This window comes from Gossypium hirsutum, chromosome A13 (genome assembly GCF_007990345.1).
Source record: "Gossypium hirsutum isolate 1008001.06 chromosome A13, Gossypium_hirsutum_v2.1, whole genome shotgun sequence".
NCBI classification, from domain to species: domain Eukaryota; kingdom Viridiplantae; phylum Streptophyta; class Magnoliopsida; order Malvales; family Malvaceae; genus Gossypium; species Gossypium hirsutum.
Genome location: NC_053436.1, coordinates 5406206 through 5428912, shown reverse-complemented (window position 1 = coordinate 5428912; position 22707 = coordinate 5406206). Strand labels below are relative to the sequence as shown.

Sequence of the window (22707 nt, the reverse complement as noted above, 5' to 3'; positions counted from 1 at the left end):
GCTTGATTATCAACAAAAATCTTTGTGCTTTCATTCTGTTCAAGGTTAATATCACTTAATCTCAACCATAAAGCTTGATTAACAGCAACTACTGCAGCAACAAATTCTGCTTTAGCAGTGGATTGAGGTACAGTTTCTTGCTTCTTCGAGCACTATGAGAAGACACCAGATCCAAAAGTAAAACAACAGCCTGATGTACTTTTCATGTCATCAATGGAACCTCCCCAATCACTATCAAAGAAGCCAACAAGCTTGAACTCCTTGCTTCTTGTGAATTTAACACCAAAATTACTAGTGCTTTTGATAAAACGAACTACTCTCTTGACAGCCCTGAGATGCAATTCACTAGCACAATGCATAATCGTGACAAAATACTTATAGCATTTAAAATATCAAGACGTGTTGCTGTAAGATACATTAAGCAACCGATCAAACTTTTAAAATATCCCATCATCAACTTTATCAGCTCCATCTTATTTGCACAGCTTCTCCTTTTGATTCATAGGAGTGCTTACTTCCTTGCACTCTTCAAGTTTGAATTTCTTCAAGATTTCCTTAGCATACTTCTTTTGGTGGATGAATACTTCATGCTCAACCTGTTTAATTTCTATTCCAAAAAAAAAAAGACATCAATCCGAGATCTGTCATATCAAAAACCTTCATTATTTCCTGCTTGAATTCCTCAAGCAACCATGCATCATTTCCCATTAGCAAGAGATCATCAGCATAAAGAGAGACTATCAAAATATCATTATTCTAACGTTTGACATAAAGAGTGGTCTCAGACAGATTTTTTTCAATACCCAAGCTCAGCAAACGATCATCTATGTTACTGTACCAAGCTCTTGGAGCTTGTTTCAGCCCATAAATAGCCTTCTTGAGAAAAAACACCTTGTCTTCCTCTCTTTTCTTCACAAAACCTTTAGGGTGCTCAAGTAAATTTCTTCTTGCAAAATGCCATTTAAAAAAAAAGCTAATTTTACATCAAGCTGATACACTCTTCAATTCATTTAAGCAGCTACAGCAAGTAAAAGTCTTATGGTGTCCAAACAAGCAACTATGCGAAGGTGTCTGAATAGCCCATGCCAGAAACTTATGCATAGCCATTGACCACAAGTCTTGCTTTGTGCTTGTTAATTGAGCCATCAACTTTAAGCTTGGTTCTGTACACCCACTTGACTCCAATCACCTTCTTATCATGGGGTCGATCAACCAACTCCCATGTTTTGTTTTTCTTAATCATGGACAACTCCTTCATTGCAACCATTCATTTTATGTCCTTTATTGTCGTGGCAAAATCTGCAGATTCACAAACAGCTATATTACATCTTGCATAAATGTCAAAGAGCAATCTAGTACCCCTTATTGGAACATCATCTACCAACTCATTCAGGCAATTTTTATCTTTATTTATGGTTGAAACAAGAAATTTAAGCTTCAGATCTACTGTCTTTGGCCACTTTTCTCATCCTAGTTCCACTTTTCATTTTCCACAAAATAAACATATCTGTTTATAACAATTTTCCCAGACTGCGGTTGAAAAATTTTATAAGCTTTTACAACAGTGCTATAGCCGATAAAGACTCCTGGAAGTACCTTTTTGTCTAACTTGTCTCTATTGATCTGTGGAATGTAAGTGAAGCACAAACAACCAAATATTTTGAGAAAATTTAAAGATGGTTATTGACCATACCAAGCCTCATAGGGTGTTTGATCCTTGATCGCTTTTGTAGGCAATCTATTTTGTAGGAAAATCGAGGTATGAGTTTTGGGTAAATTTTTCTTATGTAACATACATCTGGCTATGTCTAAGATGTATTTGTTTCACCTTTCACTAACTTCATTCTGTTGCGGAGTATAGGGAGCTGTTAACTGATGCTCAATGCTAGCTTCTCTACAAAATGCATTGAAATTTTCTGATGTATACTCCTTGCAATTATCAGACCTCAATATTTGAATTTGGTTGCCACTTTGATTTTCCACAGTTTTCTTGAATTTCTAGAATACTCCAGCCACTTCTAACTTGAATTTTAAGAAAAAAATCCAACATATTCTTGTAAAACCATCAATAAAAGTAGCAGAATACTGACTACATGCTAATAAAAGTGTTCTTTGAAGTCCAGATATGTCTGTGTGAATCAATTGCAACTTACAAGTGACTCTCTGTGTTGTCTTGGGAAATGGCTTTCTATTTTTCTTTCCAAATTGACAAGCCTTACATGTTGGTATGTGATTATCAAGTTCTGGAAGATTAATTGTCATTTTTTTTGACTTCATCTGCAATATCCCCTAATATTGATAGTGTTCGAGCCATTTATGCCACAGCCACAATGCTTTCTTTGATTAGAAAAGTTGATTGCTCCTCCTGCATTGGATTGAGAGAAAAACTCCTTTCTGCCATTTTAACTTCGAACATCTTCTTTCTTGTAGCATCCTTTATCACGCATGCCTTTTCCATGAACTTCACTTTGAAGCCCTTCTCTATTAATTGACCAACACTAAGCAGATCTTGATCAATATCAAGTACATATAAAACATCAGTAATGAACTTGGTACCTGAACAACTTGTAATGGCTATAGTGCCCTTTCATTTGACTGCAATATAGTCACCGTTCCCAATTCTGACCTTTTTGGACTCAGTACTCTTCAGTAACTCTTTGTCATGTGTCATATGATTAGTGCAACCACTGCCAATGAGCCAGCTTTCACTTGTTTCGTGACTAGTGAAACAAGTTGCAACAAAAAGTTGATCTTCTTCTTCTTGATCTGCCACTTACGCTTCATCTACTTGTTGTTGATTTTTGTACTTACAAATAACAGCTTCATGTCCCATTTGGTTACACTTACTACACTTTGCATCTGGTCTTTTCCAGCATTTGAAAAGAGGGAGACTTTTCTTGCCGCAATGTTGACATGGAGGATAATCCTTCTTTACTCCTAATCTTCTATTTCCACTTTTACTTTTTTTCCAAAATGCAAAGCTTTCTACACTCGCAATGTGAAACTTTTTTGTTTTTTGACCTCCTATTATTTCCATCATCTTGATGCATAACTGGTAAAGCACCTTCGACAACCTTTTCTTGCCTCATTACACGCCTTTGCTCTTGTACTTGTAAAGCACTTAAGAGTTCCACCAAAGTAATCTTTGACATATCCTTCATGTTCTCTAAAGTGGTGATGGTAGCCTCAAACCTTTCAGGTGCTGTTACAAGAATTTTCTCCACAATCCTTGAACTGCTAGAGATGAACTTAGCAACCTGACCTTATTGACTATGTTAAGGAGCCTTTCAGAATACTCCTTGATTGTCTCAGTCTCCTTCATTTTCTACAGCTCAAAATCACGTACAAGATTCAACACTTGCATCCTGTGAATTCTCTCGTCTCCCTCGTACTCAGTCTTCAGATAATCCCATATCTCCTTTGCTGATGTTAGAAACATAATTCGTGTGAAAATAGTTGGTGAAACTGTAGCAAATAAACAAACTTTTTCCTTTGATTTCCTTGTCTTCTTTTCTCTTTGTGTTTTGATCTGTGTCACGGTAGGGTTGGTAGGCAATGTAGGAATCTCGTAATCTTCTTCCACGACTTTCCAAAGATCTATAGCCTCCAGGTAAGTCTCCATTCGCACTGCCCAAATCTGATAATTATCTCCATAAAAAATAGGTGGCGCAATTGAAGAGAAATTAATTTCAGCTTCCATAATGCAACAAACACTAACATAGGTCCCTCAAGATGATTACCAATTGTTTGTATTTTATCAGAAAAGAAAACTAAAATAATGAAGAAAACTGAACTGACAACTCAAGTAATTGAAATGGAAAACTTTTTATTGAACTGAAACTAGTGTTTATAGTAAATAAGTTAACAGCTACTAACTAAAAATAGGCTACTAACATAATCATAAGCTCAAAAAAAAATCTCTAAAAAATCTGAAACAAATCAAAGATATGATTATACCTAAAATTAGCTAGACTATAATAACTGAAGCAAATTTTCAACAAAATTCTCTAGTTCTATCTGTTTTTACAAAGGAAGCTGCAGTTTGGGAATAGGAAAAGGGCTTGTAGATATAGAGTTAGGTAAAAGGTGATTGCATAAACCAGCTAGGCTAAGCTCGGATTTATTCCCAGCACCAGTTGTGCAGAGCTTAAAAACATTCTCCAACCTTCACCAAGCAGAAAGAAGACGAAAATATATAGAAGAACCATCCCAACTGAACAAATCATAAGTAAGAAAGCAATAACATTCTCCAAGTGAACCTATCAGAGTCTGCATCGATGATTTTTCAACCTCACTCTATACAACAATAGTTTCTCGAAAATAAATAAATAAATAAAATTATTCCTCTCTATATGAATAAAGTCATTCAAAAATTGGCAACTTCTCAACTATTGGTTTCTTTTTACTCATGCTCAAATCTTAATCTCTATACAAAATAAAATTTGCAATTTCACCGAGACCAGCCTCTTTGTAACATTCTGCGATGCGGTCCAGATAGTCCCCCCAAGTTCCATCAATGGAAGCTAAATCCAACAGAAAAGCAGCCTCATCTAATGCTACCTGTAGAGGAGTTTCAGCATTGACTAAGTTAACAGTCAACGAAAGAATTTGGCCATTTTTTAAAAAATACCATAGAAGTGTTTTTTCCTCGTATCAGTGGCTAAATTTTTGCATGACATTATTGTTTCCATGATGTTACCTGAGGCAGAGCCTTCCCTTTCTTCAAGTCTTCTTGTCTACCTTCTTCCGACACCTTCTCTTTGATGTACTCGATTTGCTCATCCTCCCACTGTGCAATACTGGCAACATCCTGAATAATAATACATCCATGGAAGAGAATGTAAAAAGAAGGGAGACAGTTTAAATCTTAAAGGAATATGTCAATTATAAAACAAAGTTCCTTGCCTGATATGTGCAGCCTAAAGTCCACCATGGTGATTTCAAAGCCACCCTTGCAGAATCTTTTGCCTCTGATGTGCGCCCTACTCTACATAAAAGGATTTACAAAACCCTCTTTAGAATTAGAACCAGTGAAGCACAGTGAATTGATATTAAGCATGGAATTATAAAATCTTTATACTAACTTAAGCAAAACCTCTGCATTAAATACAAAAGGCCTTCCAAATCCCGGAAAGAGATCCTTCTTTGTATAGAATTCCCCTGTCACCAAAGCAGAAACCTTCCAACCCCATAGTTGTCAAAAAGAGAATAAAATGTTTAAGACAACCACAAAAAATAATATATGAAATATTAGCGACTCAAACCAGACAAATTCTTACTTGATCCCCTTCCTCAAAATGTCGCATAACTTTTCGCTCCAACAAATCTGGAAACAGTCCAACCTGATGGCAGAACAATGATTTGCCACCATCAACAATCTTACCTTAAACACTGAACTTAAGAACTGAGTTGTTTTCACTTTCAACTATTTCATAAACATTCTCATGTACCTTTTTCAAGAGATAACCATCAAGATTGGAGATTTTTGATTCAGCAAAATCACCCCTAGTATAGAGTTTCTTGCCAGCCTCAGATGAAGCATGAAATAATTCACCATTACTTCCATGTGATTCATCAGCATCTTCTTCAACTAGGATTCTATGGATATATTGATCTACCTGGGTCGCAAAAGCTGGAAATAGTGAGTTACTTTTTCCACATATAAGTTCTGACAAATAAACTGCTTCAAGCTATGCGCTACTTGTTCAATTCCAAGACGCTGGGTCATTCAGCATCATTTATAATACCCTATATGATTTTGATGCATGGTTTCAGCTTAATGTATTACATTGTTGGCTAAAAGCCACACCCCATGCTTGCGAACTTCCACAACTGGCATCTCCATTCTGTGTGAATAGCAACAGTTGCATGAAGATAAATTAAGGCAATCAAAGCTTAGCCAATATAAACAAATGTATTTGAGATAAAAGTTGAAATAAAAAAGCATGAAGATTCGAGTCTCTTACCCAGGTGGAGCTGTTGGCCACCGCAGCAAAGCAGTCATAGAACCTATTCTCAAGGAATAGCAGTTATATATATACCTAAATCCATTTCCACAATAAAACTACTGAGAGAATTGATAAGTATTTCTCATAAAGTGAGCAAAACCTTATCTAACCTGACATATTTTCTGAAAGAGGAATGGCAAGAGGGATTAACCCATGCCTCGATCCCGGAGAAACTATGGTTTCACCTGTTTATGAAGCAAATGAAAGCTAAGGGTTCAAGTGGCATACATGTGGAAGTAAAAAGAAGCTTTCTATTTTCAGGAAATGTATGTTCCGGACTCAAACATCAGTTCTTATCCATCTCCTTGTAAGTGAATTTGGAGATGCAATGATAAGCAAAAACAAGATCAACCTCATTAAGAAATCTTTTGAAAGAAGAAACCAAAGACATAAATACCAAGCATTTCTTTAAAGGTTACTATGAAATAAACATTTTCCAGAAATGTGAGAGTTCTAATACCCCCCAAGTAACGAGGATCAAAATGGAAAAGAATGCAATAAGCAATCAGTTCATTACGATGAACATAATCAGACGACCAATCTGCAGAAAATGCATATCTTCAATAGAGTCTGCCTATCTTAATACAGGAAGCATTAGTCAAGATATAATTATAACGCTACCTATTGCCTTCAGATGTATCAATGAAAATTTATCAGCCAAGAAAAGATGTCAAGATTAATTACAGATTCATGAATTCAATCAGTATGAGTTAATGTTCCCAGTGATAATGACAAAAAGAAAAAAAAAGGGTCAAAGAGCCATAAACTTTTACTCCTAGTCAATCATTATGATCAACACCACTATTATCCTAAAATATACCATGTAATCAATAAACTAATGGTCTAAACTTTAGCAAGAACATGAAATTGAGTGAATCATGTAAAGCATTCTTGAATCATTTTAACTGCTACATACCTCTAGTTTGAAGCATTTTAAGCAAGTGCTGAAGATTCTCAGGTGGTTGAGTAGCAGCTACATCTTTAATGAATGATATATGGCCTGCATTTGGTTAACTAAAACCGTTTAAGTTGTCAAGTTCAACATGACCAAGAACATTTTGAAAGCAAAACAAAACAGAATCATATGCTCAATCTATATTCACAACTGACTGGCGTTTAGTTTAACCGACTAGCTAGCTAACTACAAATTGGGTTCTGACCCTTTGCCACCATTTGACATCCATTTGACCCCAAGCCCCAATTTCATTTTAAAATTAGAACAGCAATCCAAATACCCAAGAATCAACTGATTGTGATTGACTGTGGTACGTAAACATCCGACACTTGCTTCACATACAAAGGCAAGCTTAAACTAAACTCAACCAAAGAGGTACTAAAAATAAACAGCTAATCCTAATCAATTTGCATAAATATGCCCACAAGTTAGTTAAAGAAATAAAGTAAAATGAACCCATTTTCTAAAAAAGTAAGCTGACATAACAACATAAAATAGCTTTAGCATTACCATATTAGAGTGGCGAAACTCAAAAGTTGAAATGGAATGCAACTACGAAAGAAAAGCTGAGAAACAATGGCGGAAGCTATGATTTTACCAGAGGAAGAAGAACAAGTAACCCTGGCTCTAACATGACGGAGAGGAACTGAGGTAGCACAAGGAGGTGAGTTCAGCATTCCCAGCAGCCCAGCCTTCATGTTGCTGCTGAATTTGTGGACTGTGAGAGTGTAGACACCAATTACAGGGCTTATTGCTGCTTGTGGAGAGAATAAGATAAGACACCCAACCAAACCAAATCAAACGTGACATAACCACGACCATACATACACAAATAGGTCAGTTTCATCAATTAACTCCCCTTTTCCAAAAATTATTACGAGGCGTAATTCGATAATATTATTAAGGGTAATTTATAAAAATAATTACTTTTATTTGTCTCAATTTACATTTTAGTTACTTATGTATGAAATGTTACGTTTTAGTCACTTATATTATTATTTTGTTACGAAGTGATCACTTTACCGTTAAGTTTCGTTATCTCTCTAACGGTAATCTTACGTGGCAGTCTAACTAGATTTTAAGTGCTATCTTAGATTTCTAAATAGGATGAAAATAGATTCTTAATTAAAAAATTTAATTAATTAAAATTTTTAAACCTAAACCTTAACTAAAAAAACAGTTCATCTCCTCTTTTTAATTTTTCTTCCATCTCTTCTGTTTTTTCAATGGGTTTTTTTTTCTCATTTGATTGGAAAAACTATTATTAAGATCAAAATAGTTGAAATCAAATTGAATGCTTTATAAAGATAGATTCAATAGAGGGTTCAGGTATGTCTTCTTTGCATTCCTCTATCTCTTTTATTCAATACTGAACAAAAAAGATTAGATTTTTTATTGTTTAATGAAAACCCTAAATTAAAATTCTTGATATTTTCTTCTACTTTTTGAAATTGTTTGTAAACATGTATTTTATTTTGCGTCAGTAGACATCCCATAAAATACAGCTTGAAACATGTTTTTATGAACATATATCATTCAAGCTAATTTTAAAATTTTCAGAAAATGGTTGTTACTTTTACTGTTCTTGTTCTTAAGAATTATGTTTTCTAGTTCTTTCACAGTTCTTGAATAATTGGTTTCTCAATCAAATTTTTTCTAATCTGAATCAACTTGTATGTTCACAATCTCTTTGTGGGTATTCCAGATTATTCTTTCTTATTGTTGATTTCAACTATTTTGATCTTAATAATAGTTTTTCTAGTCAAATGAAAAAAAAATCCATTGAAAAAAATAAGAGACAGAAGAAAAATTAAAAAGGGGAGATGAACAGTTTTTTTAGTTCATGTTTAAGTTTGAAAATTTTAATTAATTAATTTTTTTAAATTAAAAATATATTTTCATCCCATGTAGAAATCCAAGTTGGCACCTAAAATCTAGTTGGACTGACACCTAGGATTACCGTTAGAGAGATAACGGAACTTAACGGTAAAGTGATCACTTCGTAACAAAATAATAACATAAGTGACAAAACGTAACATTTTAAAAATAAGTGACTAAAATGTAACCTGAGGCAAACAAAAGTGATTATTTTTGTAGATTACCCTATTATAAATTGACATAATTTTACTAATTATATAATTTTTTTAATTATCATTTGATCACGCAATTAGGATGACTAGAAAGTTAAATTAATCATATTCAATTAATAATAAACTTTCATGTAAATCAAATGTTTGGAATTATTTTAAAAGAAAATTCATGTAACAGTATTATTCGTTTGAATTTAATAATATTATTATAAATCTAGAAGTATCAAATTAATCAAATCAAAATTAAGGTATTAATCCAAACTTTAGCATAAAAGAGAGATTATTATCATAATTACACACAAAAAAAATTACAAGTGTTATTCTCGGATTTAACTCTCTTCCATCACTTTTTTTTTTTGGTGAAAAGAAACATCAATTACATAAAGCAACCATTAATTTTATCCTCTTGAAGTAAATCTAAAATGTCCCTAGGAGCCTCATCCATAATTTGTAAGCTTGATTTCCAACTCAAACTGAGTTTAGCAAGACGATCCGCTACCAAGTTTTGATTTCTTGATATATGCTTAATCCTCCACTCCCCTTCTGATTGCATGATGCGAAGAGTCCTTCGGAGTACAGTGATTCCTGAATCTTCCGAATCCATATCATTCAAGATTTGGGCAACTTCAAGATTATCAGTCATGATAATAGTTTTTTTATATCCCTTATTAAGTAAAATAAGGATACCGTCTAGAATGGCCCAAACTTCAGCTTCAAATGGAGAACACACGCCTAGGAATCTGTTAAATCCCACTATCCAATTTCCATTCTGATCACGAGCCACGCCTCCTATTGCAGCATAACCAGAATCTCTGGTCACTGCTCCATCAGTGGATAAAAACACCCAAGTATCATCAAGGTTGACCATCAAAGGATATTTCTGCTTGTTGTTAATGATATCTCCAACATGAGAGATGTAATTACGGCCCCAACAGCTAGAAACTTTCACCACTTCCGATGCCGTCCATGAAATATGTTGGAAGATAAATAAACTCCTGTTCTTCCATAAACGCCAAACAACTAGTCCAAACAGGCAAGACCACACGAGACCATAATCCTGCAATCTTTCATGAAAACAAAGGTTAAGAATAAGCCAATCCTGAAGAGAGACAGAGAAAAACCTTTGTTTTAACTTATTTGGAATCACAAGTCGCCACACTTCTTTCGCAGAGGGACAATCCCGAAGAACATGAACCAAATCCTCAAATTCGTGGCCACATATAGAACAGGAACTACAATGACTGAATCCCCTTCTAACTCGTTCCGAATTTGTAAGAAGTTTTTGTTTGAAAGCAAGCCAAAGGAAAACTCTTACTCTTTGAGGACCTGGATATTTCCAAACAATCTTCCAATAATCCTCCTGGGAATTCCAAGAGTTCTCTTTCAAATGCCAATAGGCACTGCGAACTGAGAAGACTCCAGAAGCTGACTTGGTCCAAATAATCCTATCTGGTCCAGAGTCAGGGTGAGGAGGAGGAATGCTAATGATTCTATTAATAGTATCTTCAGACACCCAGACACGAAATAGATCCAAGTTCCAGCAACCATCAGAATTGACCATTTCCCTAACACAACAATCCAAATTAAGGTTAGCATAAGAAGGAATTGAAGAGATTAAAGGGCCCATACCTGGAATCCAAGGATCTTTCCAACAACGAGCACTAGCACCATCTCCAATAGACCATGCAAGATTTTCTCGAAGCAACGGCCATGTCTTAGAGAGAGCCTTCCATAAATGAGAGCATTGACTTTTATTAATAGAATCTGGGAAATTATCTTTCCAACCATATTTGGCACGAAGGACACGAACCCAAAGTGCATTACTTTTAGACACTAGATTAAATCCAATCTTCAAAAGGAAAGATGAATTTTGATCTTCCAGATGTCTGAATCCAAGACCTCCCCGAGACTTCGGTTGACAGATAGAATTCCAACCCACTAGAGATAATTTAGGATGCCCATCAGAACTACCCCAAATAAACTTTCTGACCAACCTTTCAATGTCTGCACTGACACCTTTCGGAATCATCAAGGATTGCATTAAGTAATTAGGAATGGAGAGAAGTACCGATTGCGCCATCGTAATTCTCCCTGCAATAGACAACTTCCTAGCATCCCAATTCTGCAGTTTCTTCCTCACTTTGTCCACTATAAAGCTCAGGGTACTTTTGGTGATCCTGTCATGTAAAAGAGGGACACCTAGATATGTACCAAGGTTTCGGACTTCTTGGAACCCAAAAAGTTGGTTAATTTGATTGCGAACATCAGTTTCAGTATTCTTGGAAAAGAAAATGTTACTTTTCCTAACACTGATTCGGTGTCCTGAAATATCACAAAAAAGTTTTAGAATGTTATCCAGTAATCGAGCTTGGTCAATATGAGCTTTACAGAAGATCACTAAATCATCCGCAAAGAACAAATGAGAAATTGAAGGACCTGCACGAGAAAGATGAATTGGGACCTATTTTCCAGATTCTATTTCTGCCCTAATAAAGTGACCTAACCATTCCATGCAAAGCACAAATAAGTAGGGCGACAAGGGACAACCCTGGCGAATTCCTCTCTTAGGTTTGAATTTCTGAGTAGGCACCCCATTCCACAGAATTTGCATAGAAGATGAAGAAATAGCTGACATGATAACTTTCCTTAAATAGGCAGGGATATTGGCAGCTAACAAGGAAGCACTAATAAATTCCCAGTTAATTCTGTCATAAGCTTTCTCCAAATCTAACTTAATAGCCATCCATTTCCTTCCTTTTCTATTACAGCGCATAGAGTGTATGATCTCTTGAGCTAAAATGATGTTATCAGAAATGTTTCGCCCAGCTATGAACCCAGCTTGTTCTTGGGATATAAGCTTGGGAAATACCACCTTAAACCGATTGGCAATAACTTTCATAACCAGCTTGTAAAGAACAGAGCATAGACTAATGGGCCTAAATTGGGTAAAATCCTCAGGATTCTCTTTTTTAGGGATTAACACAATCAGCGTATTATTCAATTCTGGATCTATCTGTCGTCCATCAAAAACATCTTTTACCCATTGACAAACATCATTCCCAATAATATCCCACTGACTTTGAAAAAAGTGAGCATGGAAACCATCACTTCCAGGAGCTTTCAACGGAGCCATGTCAAACATTGCCCTTTTAATCTCCTCATTAGTGACAGAAGCCTCCAAAAAATTAACTTCTGAATAATTAAATCTAGGGAACCCATCAATGGGAATATCTCTCAAGGTAGAAGAAGTCTCTCCATAAAGTCCTTCAAAGAATTCCACCGCCTTGGCCCGCAGGATGTCTTGATCTGAACACCATTCCCCACTATCAATGCGTAAGGCAAAGATACGGTTGAATTTCCTTCTTCTCAAAGTACGGCTATGAAAAAACTTTGTATTACGATCCCCCAATTGAAGCCAATCACAATGAGCCTTTTGTCTCCAAAGTAGGTCTTCGTGATCAAGAACATTTTCCAATTCGTCCCGAATTTCTAATTCCTTTCCAACTAAATACGTTGAGGGAGAGTGCTCCAAGGATTTTTGAATGTTGTTAAGCGATCTCATAAGGTTTCTCTTACGAGTACTTAAAAAGCCATAGATATTCCTGTTCCATTCTTTAGCAAAAAAAGTAAAATTATTTAAAGATTCAAAATATTACCTGCGAAGTTCCACCTTTCTCTAACAAGATTAGAGAAATCCCTATGTTTCGTCCATCCTGCTACAAACCTGAAAGGTCTACCCTGAATGGAGCTACAATCAGATCTAGTAGATAACAAAAGAGGCCTATGATCAGATTTAATACGAGTGAGATGATAAACAGAGTAATGTGGAAAAGCAGACACCCAATTGTCATTAGCTAAGGCCCGATCAAGTCTGACAAAAGTATTGCCTCTTTGCCAAGTAAAAGCAGGTCCAATGAATCCCAAATCCTGCAACTCACAGGAATCAACAAAATTACCAAAAAATCACAACGCTTACCAACGGAAACAGGACTCTTTTTATCTGAATGAGATAAAATTGCATTAAAATCCCCCATAATTAACCAAGGAGAATTAAGGTTAGGATTAGCTGATTTTAAATCTTCCCAAAGAGCCTTCCGTTTAGACCTGTCAGGACTTCCATAGACAAATGAAATAAAGAAAGAAATATTAAGATTAAAACTATTAACACGTAAGAAAATAAACTGAGGATGACTTCGAACAATATGGATTTGAATAGACTCCTTCCATCCAACCCATATGCCACCTGAAAAACCAACAGCTTCAACCCGATGTGAATAGTTAAACCCCAAATTTTCAATAATAAGATTAGCCTTTTTACCACTCACTCTCGGTTCCACCAAACAAACAATATCAGGCCTATGCTCAGCATTGTATTCTTGAAAGACTCGTAAAAATTTCCTGCTAGCGCTCCCTTGACAATTCCATGAAAAAATTTTTAGATTTAAAACCATAATAAATATAAAAACTAAATTATATAAAAATTACACCAAATCCGTAATAGCAAATAAACAAAATATCAAAACAAATAATAATAAAGAGGATATCCTTACTGCCCAGGGACATTAACTCCCTCTTTTTGCCCATCAATTTTGAGGCTAGAATCAACCTCACCATTACATTTTGCAAAAGACGAGATACTCTCGGCAAGGACTTCCATCGATTCCTTCAGAGGTATTCGCTGGACTCCCGAATTTTTGAAGCGAACATTGCTTCCATGGAGGAGTTTATTCTGTTTTTTAAAACTTCCTCTACCTTTATTTTTAAAGGATTTACCCGAACCACCAGGAAGCACAAGAGAAGGATGAGCATTTTTTATTTCCTTGGCTTGGGTGTTTTCATGGAAGACAACCGCCGAATGTCTACCCGAGTCAAGATTACCAACATCCAGAGAAACTGCAGTTCGCCTTGGTTCCTCCAAATCAGTTTGATTTTTGATCCTTTAAAATTAGGGCCACTAATTCCCATCAGACCCACCTCCTTTGAAAAATTTTTATTATTATGGTTTCTTTCTCCAAATATTCGATCCTTATTAGGAGTAGCAGAAATTTTCTCCATCGAATTGCCATGCATAATTTCCTTCCCTTTATTACGCCTGGTATCCGGCAGAAAACCCTCAAAATCATCTTCGTGCATATCCTTATTAATAAGGGTTCTAAATCGGGAACCATCTTTCCCATTCTGTTGATTCTGCAAGGAATTTTGCACGTTATCCCTGATTTTCCGCCTTGATTTCTTCTCAACGATCATCCAAGGTCCGAAGTTTCCGTAACTCTTCTCCGCGTCAACCTTGGCCGTGTTTTGAATCTCCGATGACATTTCCGATGGTGAGTTCTCCTTTTCACTAGTGATTTCAGATTTCTTAAAAGGACAAGAATTTTCCACATGTCCATATCTTCCACAATGAAAACAAATTGTGGATAAAGATTCATATTCAACATTCTGCTTACGACCATTGATCAGAATATGAGATATCAATGGCTTTTCCAAGTCAACATAAACAGCCAATCTAGCAAATCGTCCCCTAGTCCTGCAATCTGTGTTCATATCCAACTTAACCACTTTACCAACCATTTCCCCTATCTCAGTGATGATTTTATGATTATACAAATATCCAGGTAAACCAGGAAATCTAATCCATGCCATCACAACACTAGGGTAAGCTTGTGTAGGATCAAAGGCTATCGTCCAAGGCTGAACTGTCAAATATTGACCAAAAATAATCCAAGGTCCTTCAGCAAGTGCCCTTTCACAATCCAACTTGTTCTGGAATTTTACCAAAAAATAACCATTTTCAATATCCATCATATGTAGAGGCGCTGAGGGTCTCCACAGGTTGTACAATTTATTCTGCAAAACCGAAAAGCCAATGTTACGACCAAGGAGTTTTAAAATCACTGTGTTTTCCATACCTTGAATAAGGATTTTGTGAATCCTTTCCGAGAAGGAAATGGAAGGTACGCCATCCACAACAGTTTTTTGAATGTCCCCATCCAAAATATTCAGATCATCGTTTTCTTCCAGATCAATAAGAGTATCCTTAGAGGGTTGGCCTACAAGCATATCCCTCCACGAGATGGATTTTTCTGGGGATGAGTCGATCAACATATTTTTGTTTATATCAGCATCATCTTCTCTGAACCGAACTTTCTTAGGGATCAACTCCTCAGTGATGGATTTTTCAGAATCATTATTTTCACAGAGAGAACTCATAACTTGTGTCTAGAGTTACTTTCCTCTCTTCCATCACTTTTTTTTGTGCATTATTACATATTTATGAGTAGTTAATAAGTATAGCACTTCGTAAATGCTCCTATCCAATTATTTTATGTAATTTAAATTAAAATGATTAAAACAATTTCCTCGCCAAATTTAATTTTATTCAATTTCTTTTTTTATGTGATTTCTTCCTTCCTCTCACCTTCTTTCACTATTAAAAGAAAAAATTTAGGGTTTTGATAATTTTTTTGATTTTTTTCCTTTCTTCATCAACCCTTCACTATTAAAAAAAATTTTAGGGTTTTGAACAATTCAAAATCAGCAATGGAAGGATCACAGGCCGAGCAAAAAAATATAAGGATTACATAATCAAGTTCATTCCTATTTTTAGTGATTAAAATCAATGGTTTTTAATCTTTTCATTCAACTATGAAATAGTTATTGAATTTAGTTCATAACAATTTTTTTATTTTTTTATTTATTAGAAACAAAAAAAAAACAAAATTGAAGTAAAAATGTGAGGAGTAACCCTTTTCAAATTTCCGTCAATATATATATGCAATGGAGAGTGAGGAGCTTCTTATTTGTTTTGTTTTTTAAGTTTTGGTTTATACCTAGATTGCAAAGCTGTTGCAAATTGCACATTTATTGTGTATTAAGTGCATAATGAAATTCTTGTTAAAGCCTCTGTATGAATTCAGTTTGTAGTGTAAGATTAGTTACTTTGGATTATTGGCCATTTCTTGTCATGTTATTGATGTAATTTCTATCTATGTAGATATCTGGTGCTGTATTTTCTTTCTTTGAAGTCTTTCAATCAATTTGGGTCTTCTTTTCATAATGCTATTATTGTTTTTTCACTTTTACATTTAAACACTTGAAAGAAGAGAAGTAAATATCAAAATCCTTTACACTTTGTTTAAATGTAAAAGCGTAAACAAAAATTTTAAAAACAAAGGATTTTGATATTTAAATGTCACAATGTAAACCTTTACACTTGAAAGTAGAGAAGTAAAATTAAATTTATTTATTTAAAAACATATTTTCATCCCAGCAACTGAACATTCAAGTTGGTATTTAAAATTTATTTAGACTGTCATGTAGGACTGACTTCAGAGGAAACAGAGCTTAATGGTAGAGTGACAACTTCGTAACAAAACGATAATATAAGTGATTAAAACGTAACATTTTAAATATAAGTGAATAAAATGTAATTTGGGACAAATAAAAGTAACTATTTTTATAGTTTACCTTTTTAAAATTTAGGGAATTTTAAAATTTTGATTTTTAGTGATGTTGTGACAAAGTTTAAAGCTCACAATGAAAAAACTTATACTATTACAATTTCCTTGTTGCTATTTTGTTTTAATTTCTCATCATATAAATTTTACACCCTTTTAAAATATCTTATTATTGTATTATTAATTAAAACTCTAAATAGATAAAATCATCGAACATTTTTAACATAAAAATATAATTATAAATTTAGAGTAATAAAAATCTAATTTCTATTTTTATTTTGGTGAATTATAATAATAGGGTAAAGCTCGAACAACAAATACAACTAGTGCAACCCGAACCCAGACCACAGTTGGGACAGTGAATGCCCTTGGCCATCATGCCATCACATGGGGTTCAAAATTTGATAAATATTGAATAACATTTTAAGCTATCATGAATTACACTTTCATTATAATTTAAACTATTCAAGTATATAAATAAACAATATCATATTATTTTAAATTATTTATTGATACGACATATAAGAAAAATAATATTATATTGAGTATATATGAACCGTCATGCAAGTTGTCACGATTATTAAAAAGAATTAATGTTTTAATCAATATTTCTGTTAAAAAAATAATTTCTCTTTTTAAAAGAAATAAAAGCCAAATTAACAAAAAAATAATAAATATTAAGAACTAAATTCGACATTTTACCTAATTTATATCATAGTACATGTATATCTTCTAAGATCAGCTAAAACTAAATCATATAATTATTACGAAAATATTATTCCTCAATATAAATACAATAAAAAGTAATTAAAATATAATATAATAGCAAAAAATATAAATATAATATAAATATTTATAAAATAAAAATTACAATATATTAAATTTTTCTATAAATATATAACATCTTAAACACAATGATAATATGAAAAAAAAAAGAGGTTGCACAATATTAGAATAGAACAAGGATAAAAGAAAGAGTTTGATTTTTGGCTCGAGAAAAACACTTTTCCTCTCAAAAAGTATTTTTTTAAGGAATATTTTTGTCAAAAAAATACTTTTTGTCTCAAAAGTGTTTCTTAAAAGCAATACTAAACACACCCTAAACGTAATTATGTATGGAAAATTCGTAATGAATTTTTCTTGTACACTAATTAATTAAAGTTTTAAAAAAATAATTATTGTTTTGCCTATGCTTTATTGGTCCTTAATACAGCCTCCTTCATTTCAAGCAAGGCATCTTCAAAGCATTTAGCAAGAAACTCTGGATCAGGGATGATATCTTTAGCTACTAGAATTTGCATTTCAGCCTTACCAGCATAGCTCAACATGTGCATTGTTATTGCCTGTATTCAGAAACAAAAAATATCACTTAAGAAATCCATATATATATCATCTTTAAATTTTGATTGAGTGCCATATTCATACAATTACGTGTGCATGGGTTATGAATTTAAAATTTTTAAGTAATTTCAGTTTGGATAAAAATTGGGTTTAGGAAAATTTTCAGATAATATTTGGATTTAATTGTTTTGAATTCTGATAATTTATTTAGGTTTTTGACTTTTTATAATAAAATGGTTAAGATAGGTTTAGGTTATCAGTTGATTACTTGTGTAAACAAAGGTGCAAGTAAGGGCTTTAACATCCCAAAAAAACTGTAAATTTTTTATATAGTCCTTCAGATTTTATTAAATTATAAATTAATATAATGATAAAATTTAACTTTGGTCCCTAAAATTTATAATTCATTTTTGGAGAGCAACTTTTAGGCTCACCCTAGGGTTAATAGGGTTGATAGGTTTATATGAGTATGTTTATGTTGATTTCTTTAGAGGATTGTAAGAAGACCATATCTCAATAACCATATCTTAATATTAGCTGAAAATGAATATTTCAAGAAAAATAAAAAAATTGTAATAACATAATATATATTTATATAACAAATAAACATCGTCTCCGTTAACAGCCTTTCGCATCAGGAGCCTTAAGAGTGAAATATCTCCCTAAAGAAGAGGTTGGATGGCGTTCAAGAAGGTGGAGACTATTTTTGTCCAAAATATTCCAATGTCGATTGATAAGAGATGGTTATGGAAAGTCTTTCATTATTATGGTAGAGTGTGTGACATTTTTATCCCACAAAAGAAGGATAGTAGAAGGCAACGTTTTGGCTTCTTTCGTTTTAGGAGAGCTGGAGAAGCTAGAAAGGCAATTCAACGACTTGACGGAAGGACGCTTCGAAACTATCGTATTCATGTGAATATGGCGAAATATAGAGGAAGGTCAGCTTATTGGAGGAATGTGACGTCGAATTATGACAATTATAGTTGCGAAATCGATAGTAGTCTAAAAACAGTAAGGAGAGGCCGGTGCAGGAGAATGAGAATCGTATTCAGGATAATTTTGTGATGGTGAGAGATTATGGTAATCTTTCATCTTTGCGTTTTGAGTCTAAGGAACTAGATGATGAAGTTGGAGTTCCGTTGTCGGAAAAGGATTTGTTAGAGCTTGTTGTCTCCATTGATGATCGGGAGCAGTCAAAGGGAAAGGATGTTGCCAATGCCGTTACATGCAATTATTAGAACTTGGGGAAGGGTAATTACATGCAAATTGGGACTGTGATGTTGGTGGCGAGAATGTGGAGTCCCAAGATAACTTTTCTATTTTGACTGCATTTAGTGATATTTCTATGAATGATGTAGATAGTCATGTTTTGAGAAGAGGTTCTTTGATAATGAATTCTAATTCTAAGCCTAGAGATCAAGAGGAGCTAGCAATTGGTGGTCAGGCCCAAGAGTTAGTGATTGAGCCTATGCAAAAAGGAGTGGGCCGTGAAGAAAATATTCAATCTTAGCAGCTCAAAACTGATTGAAATTGATTACTTTAGAAGCTTTTGATGATGAATTTTTTGTCTACAATTCTAAAGAGGGTGCAAGGTAAAAGGAAAAGAGGCAGGACTAAAGTTGAATAGTGTTGACTTTATAGCATGGTGGTGTGTTTTCTTGTTGAGTGGCCGTTGTGCGTTTATTGATGAAAGTTGCAGGTGTTTTGGATTGGTTTCTTTTGTCTGTGTTGTGGTACTATATCTTGCTCTTTGGTGTGAGATATTTCCAGGGTGAGCTTTTTATGTTTTCATGTTGCTTTTTGGTATTGGTGGGTACAAGAAATAGGTGGATCAGAGAGACCTTGGGTTTTGGTGATTTATATGAATTATGATTTTGGCTGAGCAAATTTGATAGGTAAGTAGCCCTTTGTTACTTGGTGTTTGTGATGAAGTAACTCATAAGGCATGTGGGCGTGGAAGATGTGGAAGTGGAAACCTTGATCCTTGGTTTGCTGTTGTTTCGTGTTTATTTGATAGGTTTTGATTGGTGTTGTTTAGATGTTGATTATATCCAAATATATATTTATATAACAATTAAAGATAGGATGTTGCATTGTACCTGAGGTAGGCTTGATGTATTGACCTTAATGCTAGAGAGAGGGTTGCCTGCAAGTGAAATTTCCTCTAGAGGGCCACCTACGTTTGAGAGCGTGAAGGTAGTATTACAGAGAAGTTTGTAATTAAGCATACAAGCATACTACAACACCAAAAAAAAAAAAAAAAAAAAACTTAGTTCATAAAATATACAAGTAATAAATGTACAAACAATAAACTATACCTTTGGTCCTAACAATGACATTACGAGATCTCCAATTTTGTATGAGAAATAAGCCTCTAGAGAGTGTTTCTTCTTGTCAACCGTGGCCTTTGCTCTCTTCAAATACTCTAAAGGATCATTGCTACCTTTGTGATAGTAAACTGGAATTAGAATTACACCAAATTTGTTGCCCCATCGTGCTTTTGTGTTGCTCTTCATTAACTTGGACAGGTCCTTGACAAAGCAAAACTTCAATAAATTTCGACCATAGGAAAGGGGCATTAGAATTTGAAACCCGAAACCTGAAACTAACCTGCAACCCTGGTTGTGGTCTTATATTAACCATGGCTACCCCTGTTATACGTAGACCCTCATGCAAAGCTAACAACAAACAATAAACCCCAATCAATTTTAAATATTGGATATTTATATCCAAGTCAAAGTCTTGGATGAAAAAAACTTTTACCATTTGGGGTTCGATGATCCAAGTACCTAGAGAACCCAGATGAGACCATTCCAAGGAGGACATCATTAATGGTCTGCACCATATTTTACAGAAGATGAGGAATTGAGTGGATTACTGGAAATTAACCAAAAACAGCCTCCACATTTGAATCTAAAAAACCCTTCTTAAATGCTATTATCTCACAACATCATCCAACCCATAATATTTGTCATACAGTTCTTGAATGGAATTTAAATTTTAGTTATTTTAAAAAATTTACTCCAATTATTCATATTCCATGCAATCATGCTAATTTTGCAATTTTTTCCATAAACTTTAAAAAAGAAAAAGTAAGATGATTTAATTAGAGTTTGACAAAAATAAAAGTAGAAAAACCAAGTTTCAAAATTCAAAGAGTACAGGGACTAAGATTAAAATTAAACCAAGATGTTTCTCCGTTGACAACAGAGACGTTCCAAATTTTCCAGGAAGGCAGAAGAGTGGGGCAAATTTCCAATTTTACAGCTAAACGTGAAGAAGATGCCAAACCATCCTTAAAATGACAATAACTAATGATGGAAGCCATTAATTTATAAATCTGCTTTTAAAACAATCCAATTCCCAGAATTTAGGTTAAAATTACAGTAATGTTTCTTTTTTTGGCGTAATCATAGCAATAAGTTTTTTTTTGTTACTTACAGTGTCGGGAACGGCCCTTTTGACCAGCTTCATGTCGTCAAGCAAAAACTTAGCAGTAGCCAATTTCCTCGGCCAGAGTTCAACCCCGTCACCGCCAGTGATCGCCGTTTTCTCGTCGGAAACTAACAAGCTCCTTAGTACAAACTCCACCGAAAACAACAAGGTGAAAACAACTATCTTCAAGAACCACCACAAGACACCAACCAACCAGAACCAATCCCTTCCTTTCTCGCCCTTAATTACTGTCTTCTTATCGGGAACCATCTTGGGAAGCGCCTCGGCGTCATCCGTCCTCCTGCAATTGGCCATCAACATGGACATCAAAGAGATCCCATCACCCAAAGAGTGATGGATCCTGAAAACGGCGCATTTGTGCGCCGGCAAGACGTGTAATTCCCACAAGGGTTTGTCCGTACTCAAAGGACTGCTCACTGACAAATCCGCCACGTACTGATTCACTGCCGCTTCATCGTCTTCTTCGGTGGTGGTGGAACCTTGGGTTTCGTCGATGAAATTGCCCGATTTATCGAGCCGGTTGTTGACGACAATTACATGTTGGTCAATGTCTATTGGGGTTTTCCTCCAGTGCTCGAATCCGTTCTTGTCACGAACCAGCAAGCTGCAAAATCTGGGATGTTGGACCATCAAGGAAGACTTAATTGCCGATTTTATAGCATCCATGTCGGCGGGGTTTTTGCCGCGGATGATACAATGGATGACGACGTCTGTTTCCGGCTGAAGAAAAAGGCGGCCGGCGGGAGTCAGTGGTTCGTCGGAGGAAGTTTCCGGACAAACCATGACGGAGGATAAAAAGGGTAATTAGATTCTTCAAAAGAATCAACTGTTAATGGAAGACTAAGCTAAACAAAGCCGTAATTCGGCGAAGGAAAATACAATGAAACTGCAGCAACGTCCTTTGTACTGTATATAACATATGTCTCCAGGCTCTTGTATCCTGTATCATGTATCCTGTATCCTGTATCCTGTAAGGATTACTTCCTCCTTTAATTAATGCCTATATTTTAAATTAGTTCTTGAGCTTAAAATATATAATATAAGTCCGTCCAATTTTATTATCAGTACTTATATTATGCATAAAATTGTGTGGTCAGTCGATGTATTCTAATTTAGCTATTAGTGATAGTAAATTTGTAGGATTGATCTCTATTTTAATCAAGAGGATTCAATAGATTCTAACTACTAACTAAGGAAAAGCAGTGGTCGATGAGATATCTTCCCAGGGAGGCCAACAATATTGCTAAGGCATTAACAAAAATGGCCCTCTCAAATGATGAAGTATTACACATGTTTGATGATTCACTATAGAGATTCAAGAAATTCTACAAAGAAAAAAACATTAAAGACAGTCTACATATGAATTTGTTCTTGTAAATTGTTGTTTACATTTACCAAAA

General features: G+C 34.6%; 3 protein-coding genes across 5 annotated transcripts; all 3 read right to left on the bottom strand.

The window, feature by feature from the left end:
• Positions 1 to 4194: 4194 nt before the first annotated feature.
• Positions 4195 to 7811, bottom strand: LOC121212215 (protein IN CHLOROPLAST ATPASE BIOGENESIS, chloroplastic). 2 transcript variants are annotated; one of them, XM_041084597.1, is made up of 11 exons: positions 7562 to 7811; positions 6925 to 7008; positions 6119 to 6193; positions 5967 to 6009; positions 5789 to 5846; positions 5451 to 5618; positions 5280 to 5342; positions 5085 to 5179; positions 4906 to 4987; positions 4700 to 4810; positions 4195 to 4560 (listed from the first exon to the last, which is right to left on the bottom strand). In XM_041084597.1, exons 1-11 carry the CDS (start codon positions 7659 to 7661, stop codon positions 4420 to 4422), a joined length of 1020 nt encoding a protein of 339 aa, XP_040940531.1. In that variant the 5' UTR covers positions 7662 to 7811; the 3' UTR covers positions 4195 to 4419. The 2 variants fall into 2 exon arrangements, with proteins under 2 accessions (XP_040940531.1, XP_040940532.1); XM_041084598.1 differs by lacking the exon at positions 4195 to 4560 and having other exon boundaries at positions 4740 to 4810; positions 4906 to 4982; positions 7562 to 7780.
• Positions 7812 to 13865: 6054 nt separating this feature from the next.
• On the bottom strand, positions 13866 to 15263 carry LOC107894696 (uncharacterized). The gene has a single exon (XM_016819948.2). It carries the CDS (start codon positions 15261 to 15263, stop codon positions 13866 to 13868), a length of 1398 nt encoding a protein of 465 aa, XP_016675437.2.
• Positions 15264 to 17476: 2213 nt separating this feature from the next.
• LOC107894285 (O-acyltransferase WSD1) lies at positions 17477 to 22646 on the bottom strand. Of its 2 annotated transcripts, XM_016819563.2 has the most exons (6): positions 21293 to 22646; positions 20615 to 20687; positions 20462 to 20529; positions 20170 to 20382; positions 19951 to 20088; positions 17477 to 17853 (listed from the first exon to the last, which is right to left on the bottom strand). In XM_016819563.2, the coding sequence occupies exons 1-6, from the start codon at positions 22088 to 22090 to the stop codon at positions 17698 to 17700; spliced, it is 1446 nt and encodes a 481-aa protein (XP_016675052.1). In that variant the 5' UTR covers positions 22091 to 22646; the 3' UTR covers positions 17477 to 17697. The 2 variants fall into 2 exon arrangements, with proteins under 2 accessions (XP_016675052.1, XP_040940530.1); XM_041084596.1 differs by lacking the exon at positions 17477 to 17853 and having other exon boundaries at positions 19994 to 20027; positions 21293 to 22598.
• Positions 22647 to 22707: the final 61 nt, after the last annotated feature.